At 42.0% G+C, this 17,921-nt stretch overlaps 3 protein-coding genes and 1 long non-coding RNA gene across 8 annotated transcripts; 3 read left to right on the top strand and 1 right to left on the bottom strand.

Moving 5' to 3' along the window:
• Positions 1-4,440: 4,440 nt before the first annotated feature.
• Positions 4,441-9,691, top strand: LOC106611010 (ataxin-3). 2 transcript variants are annotated; one of them, XM_014210803.2, is made up of 11 exons: positions 4,441-5,041; positions 5,435-5,599; positions 5,697-5,741; positions 6,756-6,841; positions 6,960-7,026; positions 7,138-7,225; positions 7,325-7,460; positions 7,606-7,790; positions 7,982-8,138; positions 8,267-8,322; positions 8,437-9,691. In XM_014210803.2, the coding sequence occupies exons 1-11, from the start codon at positions 5,018-5,020 to the stop codon at positions 8,487-8,489; spliced, it is 1,062 nt and encodes a 353-aa protein (XP_014066278.1). In that variant the 5' UTR covers positions 4,441-5,017; the 3' UTR covers positions 8,490-9,691. The 2 variants fall into 2 exon arrangements, with proteins under 2 accessions (XP_014066278.1, XP_014066279.1); XM_014210804.2 differs by having other exon boundaries at positions 7,606-7,775.
• LOC123744602 (uncharacterized) lies at positions 6,954-10,718 on the bottom strand. Its single transcript, XR_006770964.1, has 4 exons — positions 10,440-10,718; positions 8,923-9,039; positions 8,239-8,307; positions 6,954-7,781 (listed from the first exon to the last, which is right to left on the bottom strand). It is a non-coding gene; the product is annotated as an uncharacterized lncRNA (long non-coding RNA).
• On the top strand, positions 9,814-12,067 carry serpina10b (serpin peptidase inhibitor, clade A (alpha-1 antiproteinase, antitrypsin), member 10b). The gene is made up of 5 exons (XM_014210797.2): positions 9,814-9,958; positions 10,216-10,856; positions 11,151-11,427; positions 11,533-11,680; positions 11,789-12,067. Exons 2-5 carry the CDS (start codon positions 10,265-10,267, stop codon positions 11,978-11,980), a joined length of 1,209 nt encoding a protein of 402 aa, XP_014066272.2. The 5' UTR covers positions 9,814-9,958; positions 10,216-10,264; the 3' UTR covers positions 11,981-12,067.
• Positions 12,068-12,244: 177 nt separating this feature from the next.
• On the top strand, positions 12,245-16,736 carry ddx24 (DEAD (Asp-Glu-Ala-Asp) box helicase 24). Of its 4 annotated transcripts, none has more exons than XM_014210795.2 (8): positions 12,245-12,373; positions 12,945-14,439; positions 14,593-14,746; positions 15,019-15,531; positions 15,679-15,754; positions 15,844-16,032; positions 16,155-16,284; positions 16,387-16,736. In XM_014210795.2, the coding sequence occupies exons 1-8, from the start codon at positions 12,245-12,247 to the stop codon at positions 16,530-16,532; spliced, it is 2,832 nt and encodes a 943-aa protein (XP_014066270.2). In that variant the 3' UTR covers positions 16,533-16,736. The 4 variants fall into 4 exon arrangements, with proteins under 4 accessions (XP_014066270.2, XP_014066269.2, XP_014066271.2 ...); XM_014210794.2 differs by having other exon boundaries at positions 16,397-16,736; XM_014210796.2 differs by having other exon boundaries at positions 12,315-12,435; positions 16,397-16,736.
• Positions 16,737-17,921: the final 1,185 nt, after the last annotated feature.

Here is a 17,921-nt window from a genome sequence, read left to right on the forward strand (position 1 = left end):
TAGCCAAAACTTCTGCATATACCCTGACTCTGCTTGCACAGAACGCAAGAGAAGTGACACAATTTCCCTAGTTAAAAGAAATTCATGTTAGCAGGCAATATTAACTAAATATTTAGTTAATAGTTTAAAAATATATACTTGTTTATTGATTTTAAGAAAGGCATTGATGTTTATGGTTAGGTACACATTGGTGCAACAACAGTGCTTTTTTCACGAATGCACTTGTTAAATCATCACCCATTTCGCGAAGTACGCTGTGATTCGATGATAAATTAACAGACACGCATCGATTACATGCAACACGGGACGAGCTAGATAATCTAGTAATATCATCAACCATGTGTAGTTAACTAGTGATTATGTTAAGATTGATTGCTTTTTATAAGATAAGTTTAATGCTAACTAGCAACTTACTTTGGCTCCTTGCTGCACTCGCGTAACAGGTAGTCAGCCTGCCACGCAGTCTCCTCATGGAGTGCAATGTAATCGACCATAATCGGTGTCCAAAAATGCCGATGACCGATTGTTATGAAAACTTGAAACTGGCCCTAATTAAATCGGCAATTCCGATTAATCGGTCTACCTCTAGGGTTTACATACACTTAGGTTGGAGTCATTAAAACTCATTTTTCAACCACTTCACAATTTTCTTGTTAACAAACTATAGTTTTGGCAAGTCAGTTAGGACATCTACTTTGTGCATGACAAAAGTCATTTTTCCAACAATTGTTTACAGACAGATTATTTCACTTATAATTCACTGTATCACAATTCCAGTGGGTCAGAAGTTTACATACACTAAGTTGACTGTGCCTTTAAACAGCTTGGAAAATTCCAGAAAATGATGTCATGGCTTTAGAAGGTTCTGATAGGCTAATTGACATAATTTGAGTCAATTGGAGGTGTACCTGTGGATGTATTTCAAGGCCTACCTTCAAACTCAGTGCCTCTCTGCTTGACATCATGGGAAAATCAAAAGAAATCAGCCAAGACCTCAGAAAAAAAAACATTGTAGACCTCCGCAAAATCTGGTTCATCCTTGGGAGCAATTTACAAACGCCTGAAGGTACCACGTTCATCTGTACAAACAATAGTACGCCAGTATAAACACCATGGGACCACGCAGCCGTCATACCGCTCAGGAAGGAGACGCGTTCTGTCTCCTAGAGATGAACCTACTTTGGTGCGAAAAGTGCAAATCAATCCCAGAACAGCGAAGGACCTTGTGAAGATGCTGGAGGAAACAGGTACAAAAGTATCAATTTCCACAGTAAAACGAGTCCTATATCGACATAACCTGAAAGGCCACTCAGCAAGGAAGAAGCCACTGCTCCAAAACCGCCATAAAAAGCCAGACTACAGTTTGCAACTGCACATGGGGACAAAGATTGTACTTTTTGGAGAAATGTCCTCTGGTCTGATGAAACAAAAATAGAACTATTTGACCATAATGACCATCGTTATGTTTGGAGGAAAAAGGGGGAGGCTTGCAAGCCGAAGAACACCATCCCAACCGTGAAGCACAGGGGTGGCAGCGTCATGTTGTGGGACTGGTGCACTTCACAAAATAGATGGCTTCATGAGGGGAAATTATGTGGATAATATTGAAGCAACATCTCAAGACATATGTCAGGAAGTTAAAACATGGTTGCAAATGGCTCTTCCAAATGGACAATGACCCCAAGCATACTTCCAAAGTTGTGGCAAAATGGCTTAAGGACAACAAATTCAAGGTATTGGAGTGGCCATCACAAAGCCCTGACCTCAATCCTATAGAAAATTTGTGGGCAGAACTGAAAAAGCGTGTGCGAGCAAGGAGGCCTACAAACCTGACTCAATTACACCAGCTCTGTCAGGAGGAATGGGCCAAAATTCACCCAATTTATTGTGGGAAGCTTGTGGAAGGCTAACCGAAACATTTGACCCAAGTTAAACAATTTAAAGGGAATGCTACCAAATACTAATTGTGTATGTAAACTTCTGACCCACTGGGAATGTGATGAAATAAATAAAAGCTGAAATAAATAATTCTCTCTGCTATTATTCTGACAATTCACATTCTTAAAATAAAGTGGTGATCCTAACTGACCTAAGGATTTACTAGGATTAAATGTCAGGAATTGTGAAACTGAGTTTAAATGTATTTGGCTAAGGTGTATGTAAACTTCTGACTTCAACTGTAGGTACACACCACACAATACTGACTTTTCACCTAAGGCAGCATAAAATATATATTTGTACACACATTAAGGACACCATCCTAATATTGAAGTGCCTCAATTCATCGGGACACGGTGTCGAAAGCGTTCCACAGGGATGCTGGCCCATGTTGACTCCAAATGCTTCCCACAGTCGTGTCAAGTTGGCTGGATGTCCTTTGGGTGGTGGACCATTCTTGATACACACAGGAAACTGTTGAGCTTGAAAAACCCAGCAGCATCGCAGTTCTTGACACAAACAAGTGCGCTTGGCACCTATTTCCATACCCTGTTCAAAGGTACTTAAATCACCCTCTGAATGGCACACACAATCCGTGTCTCAAGGCTTAAAAACCCTTATTTAAACCCTCTCCTCCCCTTCATCTATACTGATTGAAGTGGATTTAGCAAGTGATATCAATAAGGGATCAGTGTATTTCACGCTCACCAGGCACACACAAACACACCCCGGGAGACTCAGGCCAGCTAAGTTACATTGGTGCAGAAGCAAACCTTGACATACACCCACAAAACAACACTCAAGATTCTCAATTGCTGTGTGACAACGTAGCTAACTAGCAACAAGAACATCTTCACTAGCTAGCTGTGTGAACACAATTCAATTACCAGACATACAACTATACATACAAAAGTATGTGGAAACCCCTTGAGATGTGTGGATTCGGTTATTTCAGCCAAACCCATTGCTGACAGGTGTATAAAAATGGAGCACTTGGCCATAGACAAACATTGGTAGTAGAATGGCCTTACTTTCAACATGGCACCGTCATAGGCAGCCACCTTTCCAACAAGTCAGTTCGTCAAGTTTCTGCCTTGCTAGAGCAGCCCCGGTCAACTCTAAGTGCTGCTATTTTGAAGTGGAAACATCTAGGAGCAACAACGGCTCAGCCGCGAATTGATAGGCCACACAAGCTCACAGAACGGGACCGCAAAGTGCTGAAGCGCGTAAAAATAATTTATCCTCGGTTGCAACACTCACTACCGAGTTCCAAACTACCTCTGGAAGCAATGTCAGCACAAGAACTGTTCGTCAGGAGCTTCATGAAATGGATTTCCATGGCCGAGCAGCCGCACACAAGCCTAAGATAACCATGCGCAATGCTAAGCGTCAGCTGGACTGGTGTAAAGCTCGCAGCCATTGGACTCTGGAGCAGTGGAAACGCATTCTCTGGAGTGACGAATCATGCTGCACCATCTGGCTGATGGACGAATCTGGGTTTGGAGGATGCCAGGAGAACACTACCTGCCCAAATGCATAGTGTAAACTGTAAAGTTTGATGGAGGAGGAATAATGGTCTGGGGCTGTTTTTCATGGTTCGGGTTAGGCCCCTTAGTTCCAGTTAAGGGAAATCTTAATGTTACAGCATTCAAAGAAATTCTAGATCATTCTGTGCTTCCAACTTTTTGGCAACAGTTTGGGAAAGGCCCTTTCCTGTTTCAGCATGATAATGCCCCCATGCACAAAGCAAGGTCCATACAGAAATGGTTTGTTGAGATTGGTGTGGAAGAACTTGACTGTCCTGCACAAAACCATGACCTCAACTCCATCCAACACCTTTGGGGTGAATTGGAACGCAGTGCCCAACATCACTATAGCTCTTGATGAATTGAAGCAAGTCCCCGCAGCAATGTTCCAACATCTAGTGGAAAGCCTTCCCAAAAGAGTGGAGGCTGTTATAGCAGCAAAGGGGGTACCACATCCACATTAATGCCCATGATTTTGGAATGAGATGTTCCACATGCAGGTGTCCACATACTTTTGGTCATGTAGTGTATTTTAACTACCTAGCTAATGTGATGCCCACCAAAATAGCTTTCTTGCAACATTAGTTAACTAGCAAATGTTGCTAGCGAGGGGTGCGTAGAGCGTCCACCAAGTAAAACACCTTTCAAATATCATGTGAAACCATATCTTCAGTAAATTATCAAATTGAACGAGCCAATTAAATACGACTGTAATCAATACAAATTACATTTAGCACATACCTTACTAAGTTTATTATTTCTTTTTTAAATCGCCTACTGCCATATTCGGTAAAACTGTTGTTGCCAGTGGGACGTTCTGGCGTTCTTTTTGCGACGGTCCTCGACCTGGCCATAAATACTTTTGAGGAGACATGAAATGCCATTGGAATCGTATTAACGCCCAATTGTGGACGTTACCCATGCGCCATCAATGGGTCGCGTTGTGCATTTTGGGCGATTCTGGGACAAGGAGAGCTCTGCTTCAAGGAGCGAATGGAAATCAATTGGGTGCTAGCTCAAAAACCGAACCTTAACATTCATTTCATGAACAAGAAGTACAACATTACAAATATTTTCCGAGATAATTAACTTGTTCGCTGTAATATCGTATAGCATTAGAATCGTGACATTACATAACTTCGAAGAAAATCGGCATGTTTATCAACTAATACCCTGATTTTGAGACGGGATTGCGTGACGATTAGCTTAGCAACCGCGTGACGCAGCATGACAACGGGAACGCGATTGAAAGACAGTCTGCTGAATGGGGCCTTATGTTTCACCAGTCATTGCCTTTCTCCAATATCTCTGATCTCGCCTCAAACTGTTGAATTAAAATAAATGCTAACTATATATAATACACAGGTAGTATGAATTAATTTGATTTTACACTAAGACGTGTCTTGTTATATATATTCGTGTTATGTCTATCGCAAAAATCGATCTAGCGTGTGTAAACAATAACAAACGAATACTGCGAGCTGATTGGCTGTTCCGTCCTGAACCCAGCATGGTCGAAGGTCAGAGTATGATGTTTCGCAGTAAATTTAAACATGGAGTCCATCTTTCATGAGAAAGTAAGCGTGTCTGTTTTCTTTCTATTATCAAGTTTACAGTGTGCATTACGCTCGATTTAAAGTAGCTTGCTAGCTAAATTGCACAAATGTACATCTGAAGTAGCTGGAGGGGTTTGCCATATTACTACCCAGCTTGCTATTGATAGCTAACCTAGCTATCTGATAAGTTATCTTTGTCCCAGTTTCCAACTTGTCTCAACTTTTACTAGACCTGGCTAGCTAGTTAACATATTCGTGTAACCTATCTATATAAAGTTATCTACTTTGAACTGGTAATAATGTGAGAATTATTTGTACGTTGTACGTTAACTAGCTAGCTAAGTAGCTGCTGTTGACTCGTTTCCTAGCAGTTCCTAGTACAGGTGTGATTTATGCATTCATTCCTATTTACAGCAAGAGGGCTCCCTGTGTGCTCAGCATTGCCTTAACAACCTTCTGCAAGGCGAGTATTTTACTCCCGTTGACCTATCGTCCATTGCCCATCAACTGGATGAGGAGGAAAGGATGAGGATGGCAGAGGGTGGTATAGGTAGTGAGGAGTACATAACGTTTTTACAGGTGAAGGACGGTTCTTGGACTTGTTATGATACATACAGCAGTTTATTAGTGGCTTTTAGAATGTGAGCTAATGCTCTTTATTTGTATGTATTTGCAGCAACCATCTGGTAACATGGATGACAGTGGTTTCTTTTCTATACAAGTGAGTAACAAAGCCAACTATCATGCATTATAAGTTGAAATATATGAACAATTTATCTGATAATGAATGTATCCTGATCCTCATGGTAACATTATATAAAAATAAAGTCACAAACGTTTCCAGGCTGTATCATATCCAGGCTGTATCACATCCGGCCGTGATTGGGAGTCCCATAGGGCTGCGCACAATTGACCCAGCGTCTTCCGGGTTTGGCCGGGGTAGGCCGTCACTGTAAATAAGAATTTGTTCTTAACTGACTTGCCTAGTTAAATAAAAGAATTCTGCATGCAGTGCCTTCAGGGTTACATAATGAATGCTTGAAACGGGTGTGGTGTTCAACGTTTAATTCAACGGAAACGGTACTGTACTGAATGACCAGTTGAAGAAAGGTGTGATTATGGTGGCCCAGAGGAAGATTGTGCATGGTGTTCTGCACAAGTTTTGCCATTTCAAATGATCTCACATCCATATTGGGCTCCCAAGTGGCGCAGCAGTCTAAGGCACTGCATCACAGTGCAAGAGGCGTCACTACAGTCCCTGGGTCGAATCCAGTCTGAATCACATCTGATCTGGCTGTGATTGGGAGGCCCATATTGCGGCACACAATTGGCCCAACATCATTCGGTTTTGGCCATCATTGTAAATAACAATTTGTTCTTAACTGACTTGCCTAGTTAAATAAAGGTCAAATTTTCAAAATATATATTATATATTGATCAAGCCACACCTCGCAGCACCCATCAAATGGGAGCAAATGTACCACAAAGGCTGTTGAAGAACAGTGCGCACCGTTTTGGGGAAACGTGTTGTTCAGTACAAACTGTCACTCAACATAAAAACGCTGAGCCGAACTGAACGCACCCCAGGTTGTGTAAACAAACAGTGGAATTAGTGCAACCAATGAACACATAATAATCATAATATTTGGGATTGAGGGATGAAAAAGTGGAATTATTCAAAATCAGCATATCAAGATTACCTCATGATAACACTATTCTGTGGTTTCTCCATCAGGTTATCAGCAATGCATTATCAGTGTGGGGTTTGGAGCTGACCCTCTTCAACAGTCGAGAGTACCAGAGGCTTATGATAAACCCAATGTAAAAACACACTGGATGTGATACAAATCTTCAAATTCCTACCTTGAAATTTTACGAATTTATTGGTTGGTTTATATCCTCTTGGCACATCAATTGAAATAATGTCCTCATGTTTCAGAAATGAAAAGTCATTTATATGCAACTACAAGGAGCACTGGTTTACAATACGAAAACTTGGGCAACAGGTATAAGTTGTGATGAAAATAAATACACTTTTATCATTTATAATTGATTTCACTTCAGACATCTGGGACAGATGATATAGTCTCATGATTTAACCCTATTTGTCATTGCAGTGGTTTAATTTGAATTCATTATTGACTGGACCAGAGCTGATATCAGACACATACCTAGCCCTCTTCCTTGCACAGTTACAGCAAGAAGGTAAAACAACCTGACATATGTGATTTTCCTTGTTTATATTATTGTGCTGTTGATTTCTCAGATTTGCTAGTTGGTCAAAGAAGGCCTGTCTTTTTGCAGGGTATTCCATATTTGTGATCCGAGGAAATCTCCCAGGGTGTGACGCAGAGCAGATACTGGGGATCATGAAGGTGCAGCAGCAAGAGAGACCAAAGCTGATTGGAGAGAACGAGGCTCAGTTGAGTAGTGGCATGGGGTAAGAGAGAAAGAGTAGGCTCCAGATCACAAATGACCACCATTCCCCCATACTGTCAGATTTTGTAACATCTCAAACATCTCAAGTAATTTATATTTGCTAAGGGGAGAGAATTAACCCCCACAATTATTTTCACTCTGAGTAGCAGATCATCAGGGCAGGGTAGTGTGCTGAAGACAGGCCCTGGCGTGGAAGAGGGGGTGGTGGAAGAGGATGAGGAGGAGCTGAGGAAGGCCCTGGCCCTGAGTAGACAGGACATGGAGGTGGAGGATGAAGAGGCTGACCTTCGCAGGGCAATACAGCTCAGCATGCAGGGTAAGGCTATATTGGGTAAGCAACAGTTACAAAATCACCCAGAATATCACACACAAAATCGATTCATGATACATTTGCTGATTTAGACCTGTATATATGAACAGACTGCTAACACAGTCATTATGCAATTTGCATCATGTATGACAATGTGATTTAAAAAAAGTATCTCCACACTAATATCTGTCATTTTGTCTTTGTCTGCCTAGGCCCAGTAATGAGCGATAAGTCAATGTTGAAATGGGGGCTTGTTGCCAAGACAACATCGTCAGACCAGGCACCAGGGAGTATTGCTGGGGGAGCACCTCAGAGTGAGAAACTCTCAGCCGAGGAACTGCGAAGGCGGAGACAAGCCTACTTTGACAGGTGAGTGCTGTAACCTTTGGAATATTATTCTGTTTGTGTCTATGTGTGCATGGCTGTGTGTGTGTGGTTATAAAAAAGACCTGGACTAGGCAACGCTAACCTGTAAATCCACTCTGTTTACCATGTAGACAGTCCCAACAGCTGGCTCAGCCCACTTCACCTCAACAATCTACAGAAAGCACAGGTAATGCGGAAATGAGTACATACAGTAATATTTGGAGTACTACCTTATGAATTGCGCTAATAGGTTGAGACTCAAACTCAAAGAGCGAATGCTACCCTCCCTCATCTTTTCCAGAATCCGGGAAGAGTGGCACAGAGGAGGATGCACTAGCCAAACGCAGCCAGTAAGGTGGAGGGAGGTCCAACAGAAGCCTACGTTGACTACTACCTGCCTTGGCTGGTACCCCCATCATGGGGAAACCTCATCCCCTCCTCTAACTCTTCCCATGAGCGAACATTATGGCCGGCCAGAAGGTTGACACGGCTCTCTTGGCTAGTTTGCTGACAGGTTGTAGAGAAGAAAATAACAATTTAAAAAAGCACTAGTCTCATCTAACACAAGTGACGCTGAGGCCGGGAGGAGGGACGATGCAGTTATTTGAAGCCTGTAATGGCCTTTCTACCACAGCGCCTTCTTTGTCTAATTTGTGTTGTTTTTTTTATTCCTACGCATGTTATTTTCCTCTGGGAGGGGTCTTAATGGAGCCTACTGTGCCGAGGTGTGTGTGTGGTAGATGGGCACAATGGTGAGGTGTGTTACAGACAGGAAACCAGGAATTACCTAGGATAATCCTCTAGCCTTCAGTATGGGAGTGCTACATGGGACCATTGGTTTGATAAAGACCATCATAGTCTCTTGTCTTCTTTCACTTGGGTCTTGTAAGAGGTCACCATTTCCCTAAAAAAAATAAAAAAAAATTGATTGGTATCCAGTAGTGAGGTGAATTCATTATTAGCTGTATTAGTGCATCATGAAAAGAAACATGTTATATAAACAGCATTATGTAGTGTGGGTTATTTTAAAGGGCTGATCTGATTTGCCACAGCTATTTTATTAAGCACCCAGGCCACCACCATGGTTCACAAACTGATTTGTTTTTTTTGAAGTAGTATAGATAAACACTTTTAGTAAAATGATCAATGTCGCTAACAATTATTGTGTTTACATGGAATTGTCCAGTTCGGATGTGCCAGTTCAAAGCATGTATTACACATGATTCCCCCCCCATTAAAATAGAACTACAGTACAGTAATATCCCATGTAAAGTTTGAGATGTGCTCAAAGTTGACTTCTCTGCTAATTCCTTGATTTCAATCTATTCTTGAAATTATTCTCGTATTTATTGGAGAAAAACATTTTTACCACAGTTGTGATGACGCAATGCTTTGTGTTTTTTATGATTGCATAATTTTCACTTCTTGACATTCTTCAATAGGCACTAAACAATCAAATGTTTGTTATACTCCACAACACCATGATATTACATCATGCTCATTCCTTTGCTGTATCTAAAACTTTTCGTTCCAGGAATAAATTATATTTGCTCCTACTGAAGTCTATGGAATCTTGCTTCATTGATCTATAACCATGGCTGAATTGTTTAATTAAATAATTTTCCTAATTTGTTCAAGTTTAATCATTTCCACTTTTGAAAGTGCTTACTTTAATTGTTAAATAAACCAAAATAACAGACTTGACCAGTTTGAGTAACCCTAGCCCATAGTTAATAGATAACCCTAAAGGCACACTTGCACTTTGTCTCCCCAAATAGTAAATGGAGGGTTTTGACATATCTTGCTGATACCCAAGCTGAAAGGTAGGTCTGTTATTGAGAAGTATATAACTATTTGTAATAGTATATGTAGGTATATTAGATAAGATATACATTGTTGCTTTGTCGAAATGTGACAATCTTATTTGGGAGTTGGGATTTTGAAGCCCCTAAATAGCAAACAAATGTATTTAAAAATTACTCAATTGAACTTTTTTCTGCCTCAGTTTACTTTGTGTATGAGTCCTGATACAATGCATTAGTAATTGATTCCAAACCTATCTCTTGCAATTTGCCCATAGGACTTATAAGTACTATTGCAGGTTGGATCAAATAAGTCACCAAAGAACTATGATGATGGTGGGACTCCTTTTCCTCCTGACCTATGTCTGCACCATCACCCCTGTCTACCAAACTCAAGAGCGGAGCCCCAACATCACAGACCTGACCTACAAGAACATGGACTTTGCCATGAATCTCTACAGAAAGATTGCAGGTTACCATGATAAAAACATATTTTTCTCACCCCTGAGCATATCCACAGCTTTTGCCACCCTCTCCATGGCAGCACAGGGTCCCACACGAAACCAGATAGTGAAGGGGCTCAACCTGGCCCACCTAGATCGGGTGAACCAGCCAGACATAATTCCAGAACTCTTCCAACACCTCCAAGGGAACATCACACAAGATGGATCATTGAAATTTGACCAGAGCACCGCCCTCTTCGTCCGCCTAACTTTTGAGGTAGAGAGAGACTACAGTGACCAGATCAAGAAATTCTTCAACGCTGACATCAACAATGTTGACTTTGCAGATGGAAAAGCTAGCGTTGCCCTGATCAATGACTACATAATGAGAAAGACTGGTAACAAAGTCAAGGAGGTGGTCTCTAACTTGGATCCACTCACCCAACTCATGCTCATCAACACCATTTTCTTTCAGGGTGAGCAGCTATGTCATGCATTCTCTGATTTAAGCAGTTTCACCATATCACTTAAAAAACATTACATTTTACTGGTTAGTATGTTTAGTTTAGACTTGGGTCTACCATAATTGTATCCTATCAGTATATCTTATTTAAAGATATACTGATAAAATCTTATTTAAAGATATACTGATGGGATACAATTATGGTAGACCCATGTTTTAATACATTTAATTTTCAATGTTAAATTGCATTGACTAAAATAACACATTTTCTTCCTAATAAATATGCTTTGTCATATTTGGAACATAGGTGAATGGCAGATGCCCTTCAACCCCAATCACACAGAAAATGGACGCTTCTTTATTGACAACTACAACATTGTCCAGGTGCCCATGATGTTTAGAATGGAGGATAAGTTCTACACAATGGATGACATTCCCCTGAAAGCCAAGGTGCTGAAGCTACCATACCGGCAGGGCGTTTCAATGCTTATTCTGCTACCCAACAAAGGCCTGGATTATACCACAATTGATGATGAGATCACAGCTAAGAGATTCTTCAGCTGGATCAAAAACCTGAAAAAAATGTAAATAGAAAAGTCAAGTGTATTTTGTGATGAAACATTGCAAAATTCCATTGGTTTTTGTAAGCGGTGTTTTGTATTGTATGAAAGTTGTCTGTTATTTCACAGGAAACTGGAAGTTCAACTGCCCAAGTTTAAGATGGAGCAATCTTACGCCATGCACAGCATCCTTCCAGATTTGGGCATATCCAGTATCTTCCATGACACCGCTAATCTCACTAGGTTGAGCAAAGACCCAGGCCTGAAGGTGTCAGAGGTCAGTTGGATTAACAGGCCTTAACCAATTTCCATCTGTATCAATTGAGAAATATATAATTAAATTAATAACAAATAACATATTATTGCAATGATAATTTGGTTGCAGGTGTTGCACAAGGCAGTGATCGAGGTGGATGAGAGAGGCACCACTGCAGCCGCTGCCACAGAAGGCACCATCACTGGATATGCCTTACCCTCTTCCTTCATTGTCAACCGACCATTCTTCTTTTTTATTTACCATGAGGCCACTAACAGCTTGTTGTTCATGGGCCGAGTGATTGACCCCACCAAAAACTGACTGTACAGAGTACTATGTATTTGGTATCTGGAGAGGTGTTGTACATGTAATATGTTCAATTTGTATGTATTAAAAGGTGAACAGATATTCTACTGGTTTGGTGATATTCCTAATATAAAAACTGTAACCTGAACACGAATCCTTAAATTAAAGGCATGTATCACATATTATCTAAAAAATTAAGCAAATATGACCAACGTTAGAGTCCAAATGTTACATTATAGATAACCTTTTCATATGTAGTATGTAAGATCTGCTTTGTCAATGATGTCTTCTCCATCACTTCAGACACACATTCCAACAACACTGCTCTCTGCTCAAGCTGAATGGTTACTAATAAAGTTTTTCAAACCACGTGATCACAAATGCCATGGCTGCGTCCTCGTGTCATATGTGAGTCCAATCAAGTCGTGTGATTTATCCTTATCGGAGGAAATTCCTGTGAACAGTCAAAGGTTGTTTATTTATTTCTTAATCTGTTTATGCAGCTATATTTCGTGGAACTGTACTAAATATGAATTAATTTGTGGTGCAGAGTGTTTCATGTGGACAGCTATAAAATAGCAAGCTACCATGCTGACGTTGTTCTAGCTAATATGTCAGACTGGCTAGCTAGGCTACACCTTTCAATGACTTAGATGGTGAATAGTTTCCATTATTATATTTTTTTTCACCAGCTATAGCACGTACCAGTTAGAATACAGCAATTCAGGGGGTTTTATCTACCAGTAGCTGCTAGTTACAACTGATGCGTTTGTTGTCATCATAGTTAGCTAGTTTGCTAATGGCTAGCTACTTCAGCAACACGCTTTGGTATAAGGACATTTTTGTAACATTCTAGCCTGCGCTTTGTACTGTACTAAGATCAAACTATCTAATTGGAACACACAGACTTGTTCATTTTACTGTTGATCATGAATGTAGTCCTAATCATATTAACTATGGAACTGTTTTCTATTCATAGAAAATGAAGCCCAACAGGAGCCAGATGAAAAATATACGCCCTTTCTCTCGGCCGAAGTCAGCCAAACGGGGGATCCATGTGAAGGGCAGCTGGAAAGCAGTAGAACTGGACCCCAGTCTCTTTTCAGAAGAGGGCATGGGGGGACTGGTCTGTTTTGAGGAGCTGACAGACTACTGCCTGGTAGACTCTGCCAAGGAAGAAGCTAAAGCAGAAGCTAAAGCAGAAAAAGATAAAAAGAAGAGAGAAGAAAGAAAAGAGAAGAAAAAAGCTAAGAAAAGAAAGGCTAGTGAGGGAGATAAGGATGGAGGGGAACAGGAGGAGGTATGTGAGGGAGGTAGTGACAAAAATGAAACGTCTGAAAAACCAGCTAGGAAGAAGAATAAAAAGAAAACAGCCCAACAAAATGATCCAACCACACAGGATGACGTTTCTACGGACAGTAAAGTGAAAAGTGAGGAGGTGAGGGACGAAGTCCAAATCCTTGAAAATGCTTCAGAGAACGTTGTGGTCACGGAGGAAAAGGAGAAAGCCCCTGAAGAAACTGTCTCACAAGATGCTGTTACGTGTCCTGAGGATGCTCAGCCACAATCAAACAATACAAAGACTGATGGCAAAAATAAGAAGAGGAAAAAGAAAAGAAAGGTAGAGAAGCTGACAGTCCCAGAGTTACCCCCTCAAGGCAAAATGTCTCAACTCTCCAAAAAGAAACCAAAGAATTGGACCAATGCGGCACGCTCTGGGTCTGACCAAAACTCAGATGTGACAGCGTGGAAGGATCTGTTTGTCCCTGACCAAGTGTTGAAGGCACTGAGCAGTCTAGGGTTCGGATCACCCACAGCCATTCAAGCTTTGGCATTGCCACCTGCTATCAGAGACCATATGGACATTGTTGGGGCAGCCGAGACGGGTAGTGGTAAGACGCTGTCTTTTGGCATCCCCATGATCCATCATATCCTGGAGTGGAAGAAGGGAGTAGATGAAAGTGAGGGGGGGACGGAAGGCCAGACTGAGCCAGGAACACAGGTGGAAAGCTTGTACCTGCCAACTGTGGAAGAATCTGTAGGGACTGAGAGAAATATTTCCATGGACACCAGCAACGAGGTCACTGAGCCAGCCCCAAAGACCAGTGCTGAGTCTAAAGAGGCCTGCACTGATGAAACCACAGAGCAGGAAGAGCAGGGGAGTGAAGATGTAGCAGAGGAAGACAATGCTGCTGATAACAAAGAAATCATTGAGGAGGGTGACGAAAAAACAATTAAGGAGGAGGAGGATGATGAAGAAATATATCAGGAGAACGAGGATGAGAGTGACTCTGAAAAGATAGGGTGCGTCAAAGTCATTGAGAATATGGAGTTTGACTTTGACAACACAGCAGAAGAAGATGATACTCTGAAAGCTAGTGAGAAACAGCCATTGTTAGGATTGGTTCTCTGCCCTACCAGAGAGCTGGCTGTACAGGTGAAACATCACATTGATGCTGTGGCCAAGTTTACTGGTGAGTGCAAAAGGCTGTGAGAAACCACTGATTCATAAAAAATGTGATAACCCTATTCATGAAGTAGGTGTGGGCTTTCAAGAATCTGATTTGAATGAGATTTCACAAAGCTATTTAAATGAATCGATTCAACTGATGTGTTCCTGTGTGCAGGTATAAAAACAGCGATTGTGGTCGGTGGAATGGCTCAGCAGAAACAGATCAGGATGCTGAAACGGAGACCTGAGATCATCATTGCTACTCCAGGACGCCTGTGGGAGATGATCAAAGAGAGGCATCCACATCTGGTCAACCTAAGGCAGCTAAGGTATATAAAATACAAAATGTGTAGTTTTATGACTTTACATTACATGTAGGCTGTACTTGGCAACTAAAAGCTGAATTATCTACACAGCACATACAAGTAAACAGTAAGAAGTCAGGATGTGAGCTAAAGCAGTTTGTTTTGGTAGCGTCAATGTAATCAGTAGTGTGTTTAAATAGTTGGTATAATGCATGTTCAATGCAAATGTTTGTCCCTATCTGGCCTGGAAAGTACAATTTTTGCTCCATACCAGGCATGATTTTATTTTTTCATAGGTGCCTAGTCATTGACGAAGCAGACCGCATGGTGGAAAGAGGCCATTTTGCTGAGCTGGAAAGTCTGCTGGAGATGCTGAACACTGTCCAGTTCAACCCAAAGAGGCAGACATTTGTGTTCTCTGCCACCCTGACCATGGCCCACAGCTTGCCCACCCGCGTCTTGCAGAAGAAGGCCAAGAAGGTGGACCAGAGAAGCAAGCTGGAGCTCCTTATGGAGAAAGTGGGGATCAGGTCCAAGCCTAAAGTCATTGATCTGACCCGGAAGGAGGCTACAGTCGAGACCCTGACTGAGACACGGATACACTGTGAAAAGGAAGAGAAGGATTTCTTCCTGTACTACTTCCTGCTCCAGTATCCAGGCCGGACTATGGTGTTTGCCAACAGTATTGACTGCATCAAGCGGCTTAACTCTCTGCTGGTCATCCTGGACCGTACTCCACTGCCACTGCATGCCAACATGCACCAGAAGCAGCGCCTAAAGAACCTTGAGAGGTTCGCTGAGAGGGAGAGGTAAGGCATAGAAAAATGACATGTATATGCTGCAGGCTAGTTATTATCCATATCGGTTTAGTTATGAATTGGATTAGCCTCGAGTGGGTCAGCAACTTTGTCTGTACCATAAACTATGTTGACTATATTACACATTGATATTTACAGCTGTGTGCTCCTGACAACTGATGTGGCTGCAAGAGGGCTGGACATTCCAAATGTTCAACACGTCATTCATTACCAGGTATGCCTTTTGACACCTTTGGTGGCTTCCTGTCATACTTTGTCTCTGACAGTTATTCCTTAAATTAAGAACATTGTTGTGTGTCTCAGGTTCCAAGGACATCAGAGACTTATGTCCACCGCAGTGGTAGGACAGCACGAGCCACCAAAGAGGGGCTCAGTTTGCTCCTGGTTGGGCCAGATGACATGATGAACTTCAAGAAAATTTACAGAGCTCTGGGAAAGGATGAGGAGGTTCCCATGTTTCCCATACAGAGCCAGTGCATGGCTGCCATCAAGGTAGGCACCTAGCCGGGCACCTATATTTGATCACATGATGATCCATCTGAGCAAGGAGCTGCACATATTTACTTCTCTTTCATAATATAACATATGGTACAATGTTTTGTCTGCCTTGACAGGAGCGAGTCAACATGGCCAGGAAGATAGAGAAGATTGAGTTCCACAACAGCAGAGAGAAGCAGCACAACTCTTGGTTTAAGCAAGCAGCAGAAGCTCTGGAGGTGGATCTTGATGATGATGTTTTGCTTGGTAAGACTGTACATAATTAAATGAGTTATCTAGGAGTGGGAGGTTGCCTCATGAGAAACCCAGACATTAAAGGGACTTGCATCAATAGATAAGTGACATTAGTTTTTTTCAGGGGGGAGGAAGGACGAGGAGGACGACAGGCAGCAGCACAAGATGGTGAAGGGCATGAAGAAGCACCTGAAACACCTGATTTCTCAGCCTGTATTCAAGAATGTGATGAAGACCAAGTACCCCACACAGATGGGTAAGCTCTCCCTGCCCAACATGCCCCTACATGGTTTGGAAACGGCCTTGACCAGTGTCTCCAATCAGAAAAAAAGACCGAAACAAAAGAAAAAGCAGCAGTAGTGTTAATGAGTGTCATCTCAATTAGAATGTCTGAGATGTAATTTTCATAAATGGAAATGCAGTGCAATTATTGTAACATTTTCACATAAAATGATTTTAAGAGATATCAGAGTCTTGTTTTTATTTTTAGCAACATTCAAGAAAGTGGAGAGGAGTTTACCGCATTTGAATTTACTGTACAGTATTCAGACCCCTTGACTTTCTTCACATTTTGTTACGTTACAGCCTTGTTAAAAAATTAACTAAATTGTTTTTTTCCCCGTCAATCTACACACAATACCTCAATGATAAAGCAGAAACAGGTTTTTAGAAATGTTTGCAAATGTATAAAAAAAAAGGATCACTTTTACATAAGTATTCAGACCCTTTACTCAGTACTTTGTTGAAGCACCTTTGGCAGTGATTACAGCCTTGAGTCTTCTTGGGTATGACGCTACAAGCTTGGCACGCCTGTATTTGAGGAGTTTCTTGCATTCTTCTCTGCAGATCCTCCCAAGCTCTGTCAGGTTGGATAGGGAGCGTCGCTGCACAGCTATTTTCAGGTCTCCAGAGATGTGACTTGATGGTGTTCCAGTCTGGTCTTTGGCAGGGCCACTCAATGACATTCAGAGACTTGTCCTGAAAGCCGCTCTTGCGTTGTCTTGGCTGTGTGCTGAGGGTCGTTGTCCCTCTCCCCGGTCTGAGGTCCTGAGCGCTCTGGAGCAGGTTTTCATCAAGGAGCTCTCTGTACTTTGCTCTGTTAATCTTTCCCTCAATCCTGACTAGTCTCCCAGTCCCTGCCGCTGAAAAACATCCCCCCAGCATGATGTTGCCACCACCATGCTTCACTGTAGGGATGGTGCCAGGTTTCCTCCAGAAGTGATGCTTGGCATTCAGGCCAAAGAGTTCAATCTTGGTTTCATCAGACCAGAGAATCTTGTTTCTCATGGTCTGAGAGTCCTTTAGGTGCCTTTTGGCAAACTCCAAGCGGGCTGTCGTGCCTTTTACTGAGGAGTGGCTTCCGTCTGGCCACTCTACCATAAAGGCCTGATTTGGTTGCAGAGATGGTTGTCCTTCTGGAAGGTTCTCCCATCTCCACAGAGGAACTCTGGAGCTCTGTCAAAGTGACCATCGGGTTCTTTGTCACCTCCCTGACCAAGACCCTTTTCCCCCCGATTGCTCAGTTTGGCCGGGCGGCCAGCTCTAGGAAGAGTCTTGGTGGTTACAAATGTCTTCCATTTATGAATTGTTGGGATCGGCTATACTTTAAACATTGAGATATTAAGTAAATGATAGTAAAGATGCATAGA

The sequence above is a fragment of the Salmo salar genome, chromosome ssa09, assembly GCF_905237065.1.
Source record: "Salmo salar chromosome ssa09, Ssal_v3.1, whole genome shotgun sequence".
In the NCBI taxonomy this organism is placed as follows: Eukaryota; Metazoa; Chordata; class Actinopteri; order Salmoniformes; family Salmonidae; genus Salmo; species Salmo salar.